Below are 18,109 nucleotides of genomic sequence, written 5' to 3' on the forward strand. Positions count from 1 at the left end.
ATTACATTCATTATCTTATGAATCGATTCGGTGCGCATAAATGTTATCGTTTCGGCTTTTATGACCCCTGACATTCCAAAATCTATGTAATCCTCGATAAAGTAGATGGACTTTGCGCCGGGTCGAAGGGCGAAGAATCCTAAGCCCATATTCTCCATACAAGAAGGACCCGGTTTCCATGTCCAGTGTAGTATCCCGCGGCAGTCGACTTTAACGGCAGTTTTCGTTTCATTTCAGAGGAGGTGTTCGGATCCAACAAGGCTTTATGGTTCTCGCCGAGCGGCAGTAAACTGGCCTTTGGTTACTTCGACGATTCCCATACGCCGATCATAACGATACCGTTTTACGGATACCCGGGCAGCCTGACGTTCCAGTATACGTCCGCGATCTCGATCCATTATCCGAAGGTAAGCGTACAATAACGGACAAAGAGAGGGGGAGCTGGAGGCTGGCGAGGAAACGAGAAATCCCGCCATAGACAGCGGCCTGTTTCGCATTCCGTTTGATCTTTCGTGGCGGAAACGAACCCCGCGCGAAGCTTCGAAACGGGGAAAGCTTTTGTGCACCGAGATGTACCGCATCGGGTTGTAGACAATTTGACGCGCGTGCACGGAACGAGAACCGGGCATGTGTGCAAGTCGCATACGATGAGAGTCAAAAATGAGCATGCACGTCACAAACTTGTGTCAGTTGGACTAGTCTTTTTTTTACCATTTCTATGCATGTTTTATTTGAAACAATTTTTGGTAGCGGCAACAAATAAGCAGTCTTTGGCAATAAACGAAGATTTCGAAAAATCTGAGAGGATACCATTGACAAAATCTCGAAAAATTGAAAACTTTCTTTTCTCGGAATTTCGAAAAATGCTTCAAATAAAAATCGTAGAGACTGCACTTACCCACAAGAAAGATTGCATACAATTTCTTTCTAATCCCAGTATTTAACGATTTACGTATAACTAACATGGTGAATCTATTGATCATGAGATCATAGGAACCGACACCGTGAATGAGCCTACTGTTCTCTCATACTATGCCAACTTTCTGTATTATCAAATTTGCTTAACTTTACATCTTTTTTCAATATGTAGCGTGCACTTGTTTTTAATTCTTATTGGACTTAGTTGTTTATTAAAGCTAGTCTCGATGCTATGCTTTTTTATCGTGCCCAGTCTTTTTATGAAAGTAATTTTCTACTACCCTGTGCGATGTGTTACGGGTAAGACATAAATTAAACGAAAAGCAAACCGGAACGTACTGGCACGGAAACAGGTTGATAGTCCAGACTCCCGAAACAGTGGCAAAAAAGTAGATTGATACTCCGCGGCCGCGTTACATACACCGGTCACGACGTGGCCATCGGAAAAACTTCAAACCCGGTGCATATTTCGTCATTTATTTTCGCCAAGTGTTGCGCAAGATTTTTTTCCTAAACGCATATCCATTTTTCACGTATACAGAAAGAGCGCCTACAGAAGAAACATATCCCAGCAACGGGAAAATTAATATGATACATGTACTTGTGTAGTTTCGTTCTGTGTATAGCTTCTGCGAGCGAAGTTGGAGAGGGTCTGGTCCAATTTTTGTATTTTCCGTAAAACTGCACGGGCTAACTAAAAGCGGCGTGTCCGTTCAATACCTCGAGTAGAAGCGGTACGGTCAGTAGTTTTTTTCCTAACAAACTTTCATGGAACAGCCATTTTGTACGGAATCGTTCAACATGACCATTTATCTTGGAACGACGCAGCCGACGACGAAAATATAATTTTTGCCCAGTAAAAAAAAAAGCTAGTTTCTTAGCATTCAAACGTTTGGCGATAACGATTTCTCTTATTTTCTCGACAGTAATAATTGCTCCACTGAACAGTCTAGTTCTAGATTAATAGAATCGAAACTAAACTTGAAAAAAACTTTTGTTTGGTGTTGCCTCTCCGGCGTGATGAGATTAAACGGGGCCATGGTTTGATAAAACGAGCAAAAATTACTCCCGGGCAACTTATTTAATCCGCTTCCGTTTCGTCTTCACCCGTCCCCGGCTCCCAGGGGACTTTTCATTACAACTTCCAAACGATCCTCCTTTTCCAGCCGGCTTCAACTTACGCAATTTAACTTACACAATCGCGGTCGCGGTTGGTAAACCTGTTCGTTTCGTCGTTAGACCTGTCTGACCTGTGTAACTGCCTCTTGCACGCCCTTCGACTATCATCTTCCGTTATCTACTTGTTTTGGCAAAGAGCTCCTCCTTATTTTTCCCACGGACCGGTTGTTAAGTTGCGCACCGGTAGGATTGGTTTGAAAATTGCCTCGCAGTCGAGGAGAGAGATACCACGTTGCCGGTCGGGTACTTAATCTCCGTGACGGATGAGTATGAAATGCGTACACGACGAAGCGTATTCGCGAAGTCTGTCCGTCACCCGAGCCTGTTTACGATGTATCAATTATGCCTGACACATTTGTTGCCAGGATAACTTTTTGGGAAAAGAGGACTAGCGTTTTGTACCTGAAACTAACTTCCGGTTCTCTCGGCTCAACAATCCTTCCTAAACGCAATACAAAGAGAATCGCATAAATATCTCGCGGCACATCATTTTTCCTCTACGGTTCATCCATCTTTTTCTTCGCTATTTTTATTTTCCCCAACGTTTGTCAACGAAAAAACGGCAATATCTTCCCAGCGAACTCTGCTGCATGTTTCATGCAATTTTTACTACGCGAAAACCTCCTCGGACAGACATATTTTGTGGGAAATACGGCGTCGTTCGCTAGAAAATGATCACGAGTATGAACAGAAAGTTCTTCTTAACGAAGGGAACGCATCGTGATCTTGGAAAAAGCGTCCTCCGGGGCGAGTTAACGGCCTTGTAGACGATGTGCTCGTCTGGAGAAGAACCTTGAGTGCCGGCCGCAGGAGGAATTTAACGCAGCCGGATTAATTAAATTTAGCATATCGTCGAGCGTTTATATCCTCATACGGGCGGAAAGGAGAAACAAATTCAGTCGTACCAACGAGGATGATTCGCCAGGTTCCAGTTTGCTCGATAATATTCGTACGAAGAAATTTCCCTCGCGACTTGGAACAACCCTTGAAGTCGAGGGAAAACGGTCCGAAAGAGGGTCGAGAAGGGCACCCTCGTTGGTATATATATAGAGCAGCGGGGCGCTAAAGTGGCTAATAGTTAGGTCCAGGTTTCGAGGGCTGTAAACGTGGTTGTATAACGCCGTCGAGTAGAGATCGAAGCTATATCTGTAAATTCAACTTAGAGAGGTTTTAGGAATTTTATTGGGAATTTGCTTTGGGAGATCGAAATTGTGTCCCTGTCGTTTCTTCCCTGGGTGAAAAGGGATAAGAAATGGCTGGATTTACTGTAGACGAGGACCTAGAAATTCACACTTTTATGTATTTTTATGGTTTTCTGTCAGACACGATTGATGTTTGGTAAATATTCATACTTGAATAAATGTTTCATTTTATTTTCCATTTTCTGAATTATAATATTTTAAATATTAAATGAAGGGGAGAGGGGAATAATTACACATTTTTCGGTCGAGTAGTACGTTTAATAAAAGCGACAACAATTGTTCGACGTACAATGGAATCAAACAAAATCACTAGCGTGGAAAAACGTATAAATGAACGAGTGAGAAAACAGACAGATAATTGAAAAATATTCAAGCTAGTGAACACGCAATCAGATAAAATCAAAACGCGTATTGAGAAAGTAATTATATAGATTTGAAGAATTCAAGAGATAAAATGTCAACATTTTGTTCTGAAAAATTAATTGTTTGGCCGCTGGTGGGCACACACGGGAAACGCAGTTACGGATTTAAGGAGAGACGGAAGAGCGTAGGAGGAGGCAGGTGAAGATCGGGGAAGAGTGGTCTTGACAGACAGAGAGGAAAAAATGGAGGTCGCGGCGCGCACAATTCTCGGTGGTTTTCAACAAGCATCTTCGACCCCGCCGGTTCTTTTTCCCGGAGTACGTGTCCGCGAAAACTCATTTTCCGGTGGACAAAGTGGCCCACTTTGATACTCGTCACGAATCTGAAATCCGTGCGGTAGCAAAAAGCCCATTTAAAGATCACAGAGATTTCACAATGAGAGAGGATGGGCGTGAATAAAGAAAGAGAAGGAAAAAAAAAAATATAAGGTAGAGAAGGAAAGAAAGAGATGTAGAAAACGGATAGAGGGCGGCTAAAGGACCAATCTGACGTTCACGGACAGCGGGGAGAGGATTCGAGGCCTCGACGGCCCGACGGTCGGGGGAGGATTTAAATTTCCGCCTGTGCCACCCCTGTGCAGCCTCGTCTCCCTTTCCCTGACCCCGAGCGACGTCTCTGTTTCCCGTAACGGGATGTTTCCCTTCTTGTTGCCCCGGAAAATAATTTTCCTCCATCGACTCGTTCGTCCGTGCTCCGCTTCTTTAACCAGCTGGAAGAATACTCGATATCGACGAGGCAAGTCGTGTTCGTTTCTCTAGCTTCCTTTTTGTTTCGATGAAGACAAGGTCGTGACAAGCTGTTTTATTTCTTGAAGTTCTTTATTCCATGTGTATCGCTATCTATGGAAATGTACCTCGTTGTTTAGTCTCGTGAGCAAGATCCTATATTTACCTACCTTCGAAGCTTTCGCAACGAGTCAAATAAAAATTGGTTGAAGATCGATCTACATTAAAGCAAACGGAAATTTTTGTCTTGTTCCTCGACACGCCGAATGGTAATTTTATTGCAAAAAAGTTACTACTTGCGTTTTTACAGTTTTTTATCGGATCGATGAAACCAGAAATGGAAATCAACTTCTCTTTGTCGAGAATTGAGATTTACATTGCATTGTGATATTTTCAATGATTAAACGAATCGAAAATGTTATTGGACCGAAAAATTGACTTAGCGATAATTAAATCTCGGATACGCAAAGTACACCTACATCTGTTTTAGTCATGTGCGTCTGATTATATTAATTAAAGCGCGGCGTTTAATCCATGCTAAAAGATGATTTGATGTTGTTTGTGATTTTACCGATTCAATTGTACTCGTGTCAATGTTGATAGTCTCCAAATTCTGTGCCGAATAATAATCACGGCTCCGAAATATAAAAGCGCGACGTGACCGAAAATCGTTGCTCGGAGCATTCATAATTCCACGTTTCTACGCGTTTATATTCGTCGAGCATTGTCCGACGATTTCGTTATAATAAATTCCAAGCGCATCGACGCGTTCCTCGCCAAACCTCGACCTTTTTTGCCCGATATCATCCCTATTTCACCCTCTCCCTTCGCTCGTTTTTTGTTTTTCAAACGGCGTCCCATGTAAAGTATTCCCACAGTTTTCTTTTTGCTTTGCGAAGTACCCCGCGCATTTTTCTTCCAGCTTTTATTTCGACCCGTTGTCCCCTATACATTTTTCAACTCTTCGCTGCATAGTCCTGTTGATTCGTGGTAACCCACAATATGCCCTGCCCCTGAAAAGATATATCGCTGACTTAACCCTCGGTAAAACAAATTCTTTACTTTCTCCTTTTTTTTCACTGTTTATATCCCCGTGAAAAGATACATTTACCGCCCATTAATGCAGATTCTGGAGATTTGACTTCCCGGAGAATATTGCCAAATTTCAGTGTTTCACCGCGGTTCGTTAATAATTATAATGCCTACTTTTTCATAATGCCTGCAGGTCCGAATTATTGTATTGTACCAGTATTATTGAATTTTTCGTTCAAATGTTCATCAATGGTTCGCGAATTCCGGTACTCCATATATGAATATATGCTTTCCAGAAAATCGCAATAAATGCGAACATTCGGTTAGTAAGTTTTTAATGATATCCGGTGGTAAAAGCACGTAGGATTTTCGTAGTCGACGCGGTGTACCAGATTCATTGATCGAATCCGTACAGATCACGGTTTAACAATCTCTATTATTCAAATATTTCTGGCTTGAAAAATTCCTCATATTCATTGACCGAAGTTAAAATTATTTCCAATCCAGTTTATGACTGGTATTACTGACTTCTTGTACGTATGTATTTTTCGATAAAAAATTCGTCAGTTTGAGGGATTTAATAATTTTACTGTTAAACAACGAAGGCAACATTAATAAACACCCCCTCCACTCTTACGCCAATTGCTTTTCACGGAATGACGAACTGATTCGAGAAAGGACGGTACGATCGATCGAGCGATTCCTCTAGACACCGTCAGAAGTCGAATCACGAATGAATTTTCATCGGGTACCGAAACTAATTACGTGATGGTAGTAATTAAATTTTGATGTGACATTCTGATTAAATTCTGTTCAGCGTTTGTCGAATGGCGAAGGAATGGCCGGGATTTATGTCATCCGTCCTTTAATACGCGCGTGACAGAATGTATATTTTTTGCATCGTTCCTCTCGTTCATTGTCGAGAAGATAGCAGTAGCGAGCAGTAAAAATTATTGAATGTTTAAATGTTTGACACGTGTGCACGGGCGTCAAGTACTACGTTGCTTATCGTCGCTACGATTCTGATAATCGGACGGGGCCGGCATAGTTGAAGAATTGATATGTTTGAGAGCGAACGCGCGCGTTTTACGTTCGTACCGATGGAATTTCAATATATCCGGTAACGAGTGTACGAGAAACGTAATGAGCGCGCGCCGTTCCGTTTTATTAAAATTGGAACGGCATCTGAGCGGTGTAGAATAAAAATAGAACGAGAAACACGTAGCACGTATCTAGTTTTATTTCTCGACAATCGGGAGATAATCATAGGACTTTGCGAAGGAAATCTCTCTCGATAATAAAGGAAACTTTCAACAGTATACAGTTAACTCCTGCGAAATAACATCGGGTCTGACGACGCTATTAATCAAGGTAAAAGAGCGAATCGAGCGAGAAGTTGAAACCGTGCTCGTATTACCTTGTTTCAGAGTGGTACGATCAATCCCACGGTGAAGTTGTTTTACGTCGACTTAGAGAAGGTGGTTCAGGGTAACGTGAGCTTAACTGAAATCGAACATCCGGTCGAGCTGTCCTCCGAAGAGCGGATTTTATCTGCCGTCGCTTTTCCTACGGACAATCTCGTGTACGCGACCTGGATGAACAGGGTGCAGAACAAGGCGTACTTCCACTTCTGCTATGTTCGCAACGCCCTACCCAACTGTTCTACGGTACGTATATAATATAATAAAAAAAGAAAACGCATAAGTTTTTAAATATTGTTAAATATTTTTTATGTCAATTACGCATTGCGCGGGGCAGAAATATTTCATATGATTATATAACTTCTACCTTTGCTGAGATGAGTTAACAAGTCAAATTTGAATAGCAATTCGTCACATGGTTTCACGTCGGTTTTATCGCCCGTAGAAAACTAACTTCTACCCGGTTTAATTAGTGTCACATGCTAGGCTACGGTGGGTTTAGAGTGGAAACTTTTCGTGAGCTGACTCGATGAACAGAATGTTATTTCGTTTATTGTTTGGTATCACGAGCTTGACACTGAAGAAGATAAAACTGGGACGTAATTTCCACGCTTTTACTATTTCCTCTCGCAGATAATTCAACGTAAGTGTTCTCATATCTTCCGCGTTAAAACGGACAAATGTTCTTTATCATTATCACAAACTGTCAGTCTGTGCTGACTTATTTTCCTTTTACAATAAACTCCGTATACTTACGCGAGCGAAAACCGCGTTTTCTTCCTACTCATCAAAAGAAAAGCGTCTTCACCGAGGCATGGAAAGGGGCGTGCTCGATTTCAACGACGCGCAATTTTTCGCCACGGATGGATCACGTGTTTCACCGCTTCGAAGAAACCGAAAACCAGGGGATGAGGCGAATGAAATATTCATTTTTCACAGGCGCTGTCGCACTCGGAGAAACGCGGATGGGTCGAGCAATTCGAGCCGCCGATGTTCAGCGACGACGGGGACTCGTTCCTTACTATTCTGCCGCAAAGGCAGCACGATGCCAGTTATTGGAGACACGCGATTGCAATTACGAATATAACCTCGGGCAAGCCGAGGATCGCCGCCATCACTTCCGGTCGGTTCGTCGTCACAGAGATAGTTTCCTGGGACCAGCAGAACTCGTACCTGTAAGTTTTCTCTTACTCCTGTTCATCACCAAAGCGGACACGCGCTTATCTTTTATTCTTGCGATCGGTAATCTTTTACGCTATCGCGTCTCCCGTAACGAACTCGTAACGTCTCCTTGTGCCATAAAAATCTTTCGATAGAAATCCGGAGACAGTACACGGCGATTTTCTTTGACCTCTGAAAATCCCGAGGAAAATCCGGAAACTGTACCGAACAATTTCTCCCGGCCAGAGAAAATCCCCTTCATCCACTCAAGTTGACAGTTCTTACGGTAGAACGCTTTCGGCGATCGAAACTCAGTTCCGTTCCAATTCTAATCACATTTGACCGGTCACATTTCCGATCCAATTACATTATGGACACACAGATTTTCACCTCTTTTCCTCGTTTCGTCATTAGATCACAAATTCTCTTTACAATGCTTTGTCTTCTTCGGCTAAAAGCGAGCAAACGAAGTTCAGAACAATTCTCATGAATCGTTCAAGATGTTAAATCTTGCCGATCGTGAAAGGCGTTCGGGACGCGGACATTAAGTACATGGACTTAGCTACGTGCCCGCCATTATTTCTCCATAAAATAGTGCTCGTAAGGAACCGATATTACGCCGGGGGGACACGTTATTGGGAATTCACGTAGAATCGCGGGGGCAGACCGTCTACCGTGGCGCAATAGCCGTCTAAAGGGCGTTATCATTTATCACGTAAACGCACCGTTAGGCATTGATACTGTGCTCGAGCCACCTAATTCAATATCGAGGTTTCAATCATGGTCAAGTGCGAGCGTAAACAAAACGCATCTTGCTCTTTGGTTTAACGGCTGAGACGAAAGTATTCTATTTCTCGGCCTCATAGCCTACGGCCTAAGACGGGAGTAGGCAACGACTGGGGATCAAGTTCGAGCGTAAACAGAACGTATTTTGCTTCTTGGATCTAATGGCTGAGATGAACGTAATTAGTCCCGTACCTTGGGAGAACTTCGAACAGCATTCATCATCCCTTAAAAGTTCACGAACCGTTCAGTGGCGCTGCCGGGGAAAATTAATTCTCCCAACGGAAATTATTTCTCGTCGTCTTCTCAAACACCAGTTGTCGAGATAAAAATGTAATCCTTCTTAGAATTGTCAAAAACTGTAATGGGATTTCCTAGAACTGTCTCCTTTCTGATATATTTAAAACGTTTGGATGGTAAGTGTGCCAAGTACCTACGATTTTCGATGACGGAAAGTACTGGGAGCATCCTACTTCTTTACTTTACGTTCAGATGAAGAAACACGGAGATAACTCTTATTTGCTTGAAAGCATTCAGGAATTTATCGAAACGTCTCCGGGCCGTGTAAAACGGCGAAGTACAAACAACTTAACCGATGAAGGATCGATGGTTGTTCGAGATCCGTCGGCGCGTAATGCGGCTGAAAATTGCGCTTAAACGAGCCAATATTTTTGTTCGCCACCTCCGGTCCGCGGGGTAAGGAGGGTTGATTTCCCGAGGTAGCGAGAGCGTTCCTTCTTAGCGTCTTTGTGCGCTCGATATCGGGTACGGGCTGACGGTGAATCGCCTCAGGGATACCGGAGGTAAGGAAAATACCGGCCGGAAAAATCATTCGGATTCCGCCCACCACCTCCAAAGAGAAAACTTAATAAGCACCGATGCAAATAATGACCGGACCGAACTTTCACGACAAAGATATTCTCTCGTTCTCTGTCCGTCTGTCTGTCTCTCTTTTCCATCTATTCCGGTGCTCGTGTAATTATCCAGCCTTGATTATTACGCTAATTGGAGCGCTTTGTTGAAACGTACGCGTCCGTTTTGGCGGGCACGCCACCGGAACTCTGTCGCGACGAAATTTCAACGGAGATCGTTGCCCCGCGTCGCATGGAAGCAGTCCGGGAGAAATTAAATTTTTCACCTAACATACACAGACACAGACACATACACACACACACACATACAGAGCGTCGGTCGAAATTTCATTTATTTATCTTAGTTAATTGACAAAGAGTAGCGTTTCGCCTTATGTGTACATTACCGGAAACGTAGCAGCGACTTTTAAGGGAATTACAGAAGCTATTTCAGCGGACTTAACTTTTCCAGTTAATATCGCCGGTTGATGTTATATGTGTATATATTTTCTTTGCTTCATAAAGGTATACATTGTCCTCGTGGATATAATTCAATTTGAATGCAATGTGATGGCCCTACGAAAATCCATTCACGGATAAGAGCGTCCAAGCTCACTCAGGTTAATTATTATCGAACTGCCGGTATTCAGAGCTCCGTGCGAAGTCGACGCGACTGGCCTAAATAACGATTGGCATTTTTTTTTCCCCGGCAGAATGAAAAAGCGGCGGCCCATAATATTCGGTGCACTGTCGGAGCTACGTAGCTGCCGGGCTCCGATGTTCTTTTTTCGATCTCTTAATTAACGGGAGGATCACGGTTATTCGAAGAATCTCCGGGAGAGTTCGGAATTCGCATTTTCGAGGGAACTACAGCGACAGTTGATTCGTTGGATTAGAAAGCAATTCCAGAGCTGGTCATTGAGATTATTTATCTTGGAAAAAAGCTCAGGAAGGGGGAATAGAATTTCCGAACGATTCAATCTCGATATTTTTATCAAATACGTATCGTAATCAGTATTTTTAATCAGCGTTCTTGGCATACTTTCATCCGCATCTTTGTACGTACTAATTAAATTGCTATCTCCAAATACGGATACAAAACAGGTTGTACATCACGGTAGGCCACTAGTCATGGACAAACACGCGTTCAAAATGCACTTACACTCGATCCTCGTCCACGTCCGTCATTCTCACGCGTCGACTCGCATTCGAATCTCGTTAAGCGGCCCTCCACTGCGACATCATTACAACAACGTGTCCCGATCTAAACTCGAATCCCCAGACATCCGTCATCAGAGCACCATATTTCTAACTAGTTCCGCGAAAACGGTCCCTCCCCTCCTGGGTTCTCGAACGCGTGATTAAGTTCGCGACTCATGCCGGGTCGGGGGCCCACTTTGCACGGTCGACGAATTTACTTTGCAAATTAGTTCCGTGCCATTTCGCAGTGCCGCCTATCTTTCGAAACATTATCCGGATATCTCCCGAGCGTCGGGCATAGTTTCCGCTCGGCCGAGCCGACGACGACGCTATGCGGAATCGCGACTTCCGCTGGTCCCGCGGATTCCTCCGCGCTGCGGATCCTCACGATTTTCCGAGGTGTTAATTCACCAGTCAGCTGGCCAAAGTTCCTGCGGAGTTACGCCGGCCAATTAAGTCGATGCCAGCCCAAGTAAATTGTCGTCCTGGGAACTCGGAGTCACTCTTTCGTCGGACAGCTCCTGTAGATCTTTTTTTCTCTTTCTTACTTAATTGCGCGGACAGAAACTGAAAATATTCAGATTGGACGTTCCAGCAATTTCTAGTATTTTACCGTCCCTAGTAAAAGCTTAATGATAAAATTAGAAGCAATTTCTGTACTTGTCTTTACATAAGAGAGTCGGTGTACAATTCCCTTGGAAATTTCGAGTTAGTTGACTCACTTAATAAGGGAGTACTAATAGGTTCGGACGAGTTTGAATAACAAGGGCCACGTTAAATCGTTCCGGAAGATCGGCAAAGAAAGGTAGAAATTAGTTTGGCCACTGAGTGGGTGAATTGCGGGGGCCACGGAAACGGAAAGGCTCTCGGGAAAACTGGTCGGGGCTCAAACTCGAGCCTACTCCATCAGAAAGTACGCCGGTATTGCCCCATCGAGACCGCAATCCCGCGCTCTCTATCTTCCCCGAGTGGATTTACCGTTTTGGTAACTTTTTGATTTATTATTCGTCCGGAACACAATTTCATTTTCACGCTTAAAAGAGAATCCCACTGAAAATATTGCGCAAAAAAATGTTCGCTCGTTCGCCTGAAAATATTATCGAACATAATTCAATTTCAGAAGCTCAGATATATATCTGCCTTTTACAAATTTAATTCCCGCGTTCAGTAATAGCGTGAAAGGTAATTTAACGTTTAGAACGTGAAAGTCTGAAAATACGGATTATATTTCTGGAATTTAGTATGCATTGTATTTCATTTTCATTTCGCACAACGTTTCTAAATTTCTATTCCCCGCCCCGGTGACCATCCCCAACGAACCGCTTAAACTCGTTCACGTTGTTCGCACGGCGCCCGATATAATTCAATAGTAATACAAAGGGCGAGACGGGGCGCGTGATAATTCATTTAGAAAATCACGCGAGACACAGTAACTCGGTCCATTTCTCCGCGACGGAGCCTAACAAAGTGCCCGGCTACTTTACACCATTTATGGTCGCCGGTGGGTGCTTCTATAGCGTCGGCTCGTTAATCTAACAGGTGACATAACGCTGGAACGACATGCACTCGGGGTGCACCGAGGTATATTGCTCGTGTGACGCGCACCGTGCAGGTGAACACACCTTCATTAAACTGATTAAATCGGAGCCAAGGCGGTCGTATCGTAGGGCTCTGCATAATTTAAGCCTCGTAAAGGGCTTCTCTTCTTCTCTTGAAAACGTCGTAGCTGTACCCGAAATCTCGTTCCCCGAGAGCGAAACTTCAATCTGCATTATTCGGCAATTTTTCTCCCGAAATGAAGACACGAACTCTATGGCTTTTGATTCGGCGCCAAAAACTTTCACGAACAACCACCGCCGTGGTGAAGCTTTAGCGGTACCATGCGAAATACACGGAAAAGGGATTTCTTAGCGAGAAGGCGTCAAGCAACGACATGCAAACTCAATCGCTTCGATGAAAACCACCGCCGGCTCCCGTCCTCTGTACACGGTACCCGAAATCTCACGAGTCGTTAGCATTCGCGAAAGTGGCTGTCGCCCTGACGTGTTCCGCTCCCGGATCAAAGAACATTCCGTCCACCGGTGGCATATTCAGGACTTCGGAACACAGCGTGCCATGTACGCTTGCAAACATACGCACGGTTCGTGGAAAAACTTTATTTTATCATAGTAGAGAGAGTTGGACCAAACGGTGACGGGAACTTTATTTGTAGTAAGAAAACACCAGAAGTACATATTGTAAAGTTTGGTTGTGGTGTACCGAGACCGCGGCGCACCGCGTCAATTGCACAGCTGCCGATGCCAGAACGCTTCCATTCGTTAATTCGTACACAGTTAATGAACTTAACGAAGTAACTTCGTTAGACACACGTTGTACGGAAGCGACGCGACGCGACGCGACGCGGCGCGAGTGATGCGCATGAATTAATCATTAGGACGTTGTAAACAGAAGCGGCGGGGCTCAAACGCAGCTAGTTAGTGATGTGTTTACGCTCCTCAGGCGTCTATATCGTCGGCCAGACGGGCGCGCCCGACCATCAAGAAAATCCCTTCAACGAGGGGCCACGGCTGCTAATGGCCCGTCAATGATTCGCAACGCTCCTCTGACTCGCTTGTAAAACCCGGCATTCGGGATTTCGAGAGAAGAGATTTTTGAGCGAGGATTCAAGTGGCGGTGATTGTGGAGAGGCGTCAAAGGGACGCGTGAAACGTTGAGATTTGTGGTGAAAGACCTGTGGTTTTCCGGGTTTTTTTTTTTTTTCTGACGGGGATGGGATCTACGGAACGACGGGCGGCACGGGGTTAACTGCGATTTGGAGGAGTGGAAAAGGGAAGACGGTGGTTCGTAGTAATGGGCGATGGAAACCTTTGAAGCCGCAGAACGCGGTACCTTAAGTGGTTGACGGGTGAAATTCAGTGGTAGGAATGTTGGTACTGCGCGAAATCTGCAGTTTCCAGGACTTTTGATGTCAGAATAAATTCTAAGGATAAATATACTTAAGTTCATGAATGTTAGGACGCCTTTAACAAGCGTGCAAATCGTGGTCATTAATTATATGTACATAATTATGCAAGACTCCGCGCATGCAAATGGTAAAGTAGAGAAACGGGAGGGGAACAAAAATCGTGTAATACCGCGCAGGATATAAATAGAGGCTCAGGCTAGAAGTTTCCCGTTCCCAGAGGGTGATTTGCGGCTTCTGTTTCGCGAAACAAAGTGCGAACGGGATCCTCGATGCAGGGGGAGTCTAATGGACTCGGTTAGTTTGATACGGGTAAATTCCGCGAAACTTCCGGGAGTTTGTGTAATCGGTGAATTTAGCAAATTTGCCAGGTAGACTCGGTCACGTTCCGCACGGTTCACTTGATCGGAGAGGTGTCGGTGCTAAGATTGCGAAGCATTTCCCGCATGAAGAATGCGGTCCGTTTAAGGAATTTCGCAGACGAATTCGGGAAACTTGAAAATGTTATTAGACGCAATGACTATGCTATTTCACGGTGTGAATGGCAAAGAGAAAAATTTACAGCGAATGCAGTTCGTTTGCGTTCTGAGTAGCTTCCTTCCGCGGTAATATGGATTAATTACTTCGTCAATTAGTCATTCCGTTCCGTGCAAGCTTTTAGAGCAAACAACGAGTCATGGTTTTGAAGAATTTTTTCTATAATTACGGTCGACTCTGATTTTCTGATGTTTTAGACAGTTTGAAATAATCCTTTGTTATTGAAGGAGCACTCAGGATAAATGATATGCATTTCATGCAATTTTTAATTTATGCAAAGTGCAGATTACATTAAATCGTAATGAAAATATTTTTTGTACAGACACTTGTATCATTTCTTTGTAAAGTAAATGAAAAAGCCAGTTGTGCAGACACTGGCTCTGTCTCTTCTTTAGATAAACGAATCCCCCGCGGACTTTCCGTGTTTAAAATAACGTTTTTACCATTTTTCCATTATGGGAGAAGTTTAACGATATTGTTTGTATCTGTATTACGTGTACGTAGAGCTTATTTAAACCAATTCGAACAAGGCTATTTGATGTGCTTCCAGCGATTTATTAATTAAAATTTAGCCATTTTTCTTGCTACTATAGTTTAGCGCTTTTAATAATTGAAAATTAAATATAAAATAAAAAATAAAAATTAATAATAACGTTGAAATTATAACAGGACGTTGGAGTCTCAGAAAACAGGTAACAGAAAAATACATTGGTCAATAGCTTTACTCGTACACTCAGTTCGTGCTATCATTCCTCGAGTGTCTGTTTCCTCAGCAATCTGCGATACGCGCAGTCGATATCGTTAATTCCTCGCGACGTTAAGGTGGCGATTAAAGTGTCGTTACACGTGAGTCGCGACCCCGACCTCCATTCATTTTGCCACACCGCAAACGATTGCTTGGCGCAATTTCGCGAGCGGTGCGGCGTGTTTCTTGCGATGCAGGCACACCGTAATGGTCTGGAAAGAGGTCTCGCGGAACTTTCATCACCGGAGTCATTGTCGGAAAGATAGACCCCAGGTTTCTATAAAGCAGAAAGCAGCCTGGCTAAAAACTGTGCTTGGGACACCTTCCAGTCAGGAAGAGTGATGTATTTGACGCGAGCATTTTTCCATGTTCCTTGCGATACAGCTTTCCGCCATTGATAACGCTTAACGATATTTAATAACTTATTCTGCGAGATACGAGATTGAACGTTAATGCAGAGCAATTTGGTTTGTCGTAAAAGATATTGATTTTAGATTTACTCTTGAGAAAGGGAGTTGATACGAATTTTTAGAAAATTGACTATTAAATATAGATACGTTTAGTACAGATGAGATTGCAAATCAATGATGTATTCGAAGATTCCGTATTTTTCAATAATGGTAATTATTGTTTGCACGGATTTAATAATGTAAAGTCTCGGTGACTAATATCGATAGAAATTATTGAATTGAATTGTTGCCCGCGGATGCCTTCAATTATGATCCAACCTCGACGGGGTTTTCAAATTTCGGTTAATCGGTATTTCAATCGATCGTTGGTCGTGGTTATCTGGGTTAGTAATAGCGTTTGACACAAACGACAGATTCGTGATCTATTCGTACGCGAATTTTCAGTTTCACAGGTTTCGTCTGTCCTTGCTTTCACACAACTGTTTTTTTTTTTTTTTAGCTTTGTCCGAATGGCATTCCTCGTTCATTTTTGACAGAAATTCCGATCTTCCCAAAAATCAAAAACTGACAGATTCATCTCTTTTTTTTTTGTCCAGTTTATTCACGGCACGTGTTGTCAGAATTGGTACAGACTTGAGCACAAACCTGGACCATACAAACGATACGTCAATTATATCATCCAGTTTTCAATTATGCCTCCTAAACCCATTAAATAGTGTAAGATTAAAAACCAAGGGACACGCAGATCACTATTTTCAATTTTACTCATTGTCAGTTCTAAAACGATATACATATATATTAACGATGTTTACTGGCACAAGAATATTGAGTATTAATAAATTGATAGAGAAAATCACGTCTAGAAAAATGAAATCTGATTCATCCCGATATCTCAATCCGTCCGAGAGATAGGCTTTCAAAGCTTCGCCGTTTAAGATGACGTCGAAAATCCCGCCCCTGTTTGCCTTTGAATCAAAGGGCTATTTTCCTGGAAACCCGTTACAGGCGTCGTCTGGTTGCCTGGCCGAAGTAGTGCAGGTCACTAAGTGGGTCAAGGTGTAACTGAGAACAGAGAGACCCGTGTCGTGCGAGAAGGACAGCGATTGAAGTACCGAAAAATTGCTTTTCCTTCCAGTCCATTTTAGTATATACATATACCTTCAGGATTTGAATAAGAAACTATTTAATCTTTTACCTGGCAGGAAAACGGAAACGCGATAATTTATTCATTATCCATTAAATAATGTATGGTAGTTCTCATTGTAATACTTATGATAGTCTCGTTGTTAGCTTCTTTAAATCCCGAACAAGCGCTGTTTTATGAATCGCCTGGACCGTAGCAGAAGGTAAGAGAAGTTTTATGTAAAATACAGTCCACTCTTCGATTTTTCCATTAGCCGTTTCGTTCAGCTTATGCCGGTATTATCGAAACTTCGTTAATTGCACTAATGCGTTCCTGCTTACTGTTCTCGAAAATTTACAGTTGTTAATCTTCATGAAATTAAACAACAGCGTTACCGCGTATAAAAAATTCATGAAAATATTAAAACATCATGGAAAATGATATAACGGACGTAAAATTCTTTGCATTAATTATTGTTTAAACTCACTATGCAATTTGCGAAACGTTTTGTTTATCATGGGAATGAGTTACAAGGGACCACAACGTGAAAATGCGTCGCGGCCCTCGTAACGATAACAATAATTAAGGTTTTAATTGCGCAAAGGAACTTCGTTAAGCTAATGAGAGAGAACTATGTCGGCGATGAAAACATCCAAAGGGGAACGGTTTTTTAAAAAGACAAACCTCGCGGAAAAGTTCTTGCCCTGCCCACCGGGCAATCTTCGCGTCTCACGTTCTTAATCAACGTTATTTTATCGCACCCCCTTCAAGAATTGTTTATTTGCGCAATCTCACTGTTTTAAGAACTTCCCGGTTCATTTTCGTCCCGTCCTAGTCTTCGGTACCATTCGTTCGCTCTCCCTCACTATGATGCAGTTAAAATTTTTTCTTACCCTCCCCTTCCTCTCTACCGTTTCCTCTTTCTCTGCTCGTAAATGAAGGAAGCATACAGTCTCGAACTTCGACCCCCTCCAGCGGCAGTTTAAAAACGCTGCAGAGGGTACTCGTTAAGAAAATTCCATGGTTTGCACATTAATCCGGCACCGTAATAGGATTACGGTACTTCTTTGTAACGCGGTAGCCGAGTTTGTTTTATTTCGCGGATCTTACCGTTAATCTCGACGAGCTAGTTCCTCGTTATTCGCCGGTAACGTTAGTCAAACGAGGGCAGCTACTGTAATTAATACCGCAAACGTAATAGAACGACCGAGACACAGTTATAACATATCGTCTTCCATTTCGCAATTTAAGGATGTATAGGCTATATACCTAAACGATGCTACCATGTTGAATTTGTTATTATAGATTCCTATTACTATTAAAAAGCTAAAATTATAGTGATTTCAAATTTTTCATAGGTAATAGTATCATCTACAACTTTTACTTGAAGCATTTCTCGATATTTTGAGAAAACAAAATTTTTCAATTTTTCCGAGA

The 18,109-nt window shown here is 42.9% G+C and overlaps 1 protein-coding gene across 2 annotated transcripts in view; it reads left to right on the plus strand.

The window, feature by feature from the left end:
• Positions 1-18,109, plus strand: part of LOC108628287 (dipeptidyl peptidase 4 omega) — a 165,456-nt gene that overhangs the window by 112,461 nt on the left and 34,886 nt on the right. For both annotated transcript variants that reach the window (XM_018030113.2, XM_018030112.2), the window contains 3 exons: positions 238-407; positions 6,907-7,146; positions 7,840-8,075. In XM_018030113.2, the coding sequence (XP_017885602.1) occupies positions 238-407; positions 6,907-7,146; positions 7,840-8,075 (646 nt within the window). The remainder of the gene's footprint in view (positions 1-237; positions 408-6,906; positions 7,147-7,839; positions 8,076-18,109) is intronic.

The sequence above is a fragment of the Ceratina calcarata genome, unplaced genomic scaffold (assembly GCF_001652005.2).
Source record: "Ceratina calcarata isolate Rehan_Ccalc_2016 unplaced genomic scaffold, ASM165200v1 scaffold514.2, whole genome shotgun sequence".
NCBI lineage: Eukaryota > Metazoa > Arthropoda > Insecta > Hymenoptera > Apidae > Ceratina > Ceratina calcarata.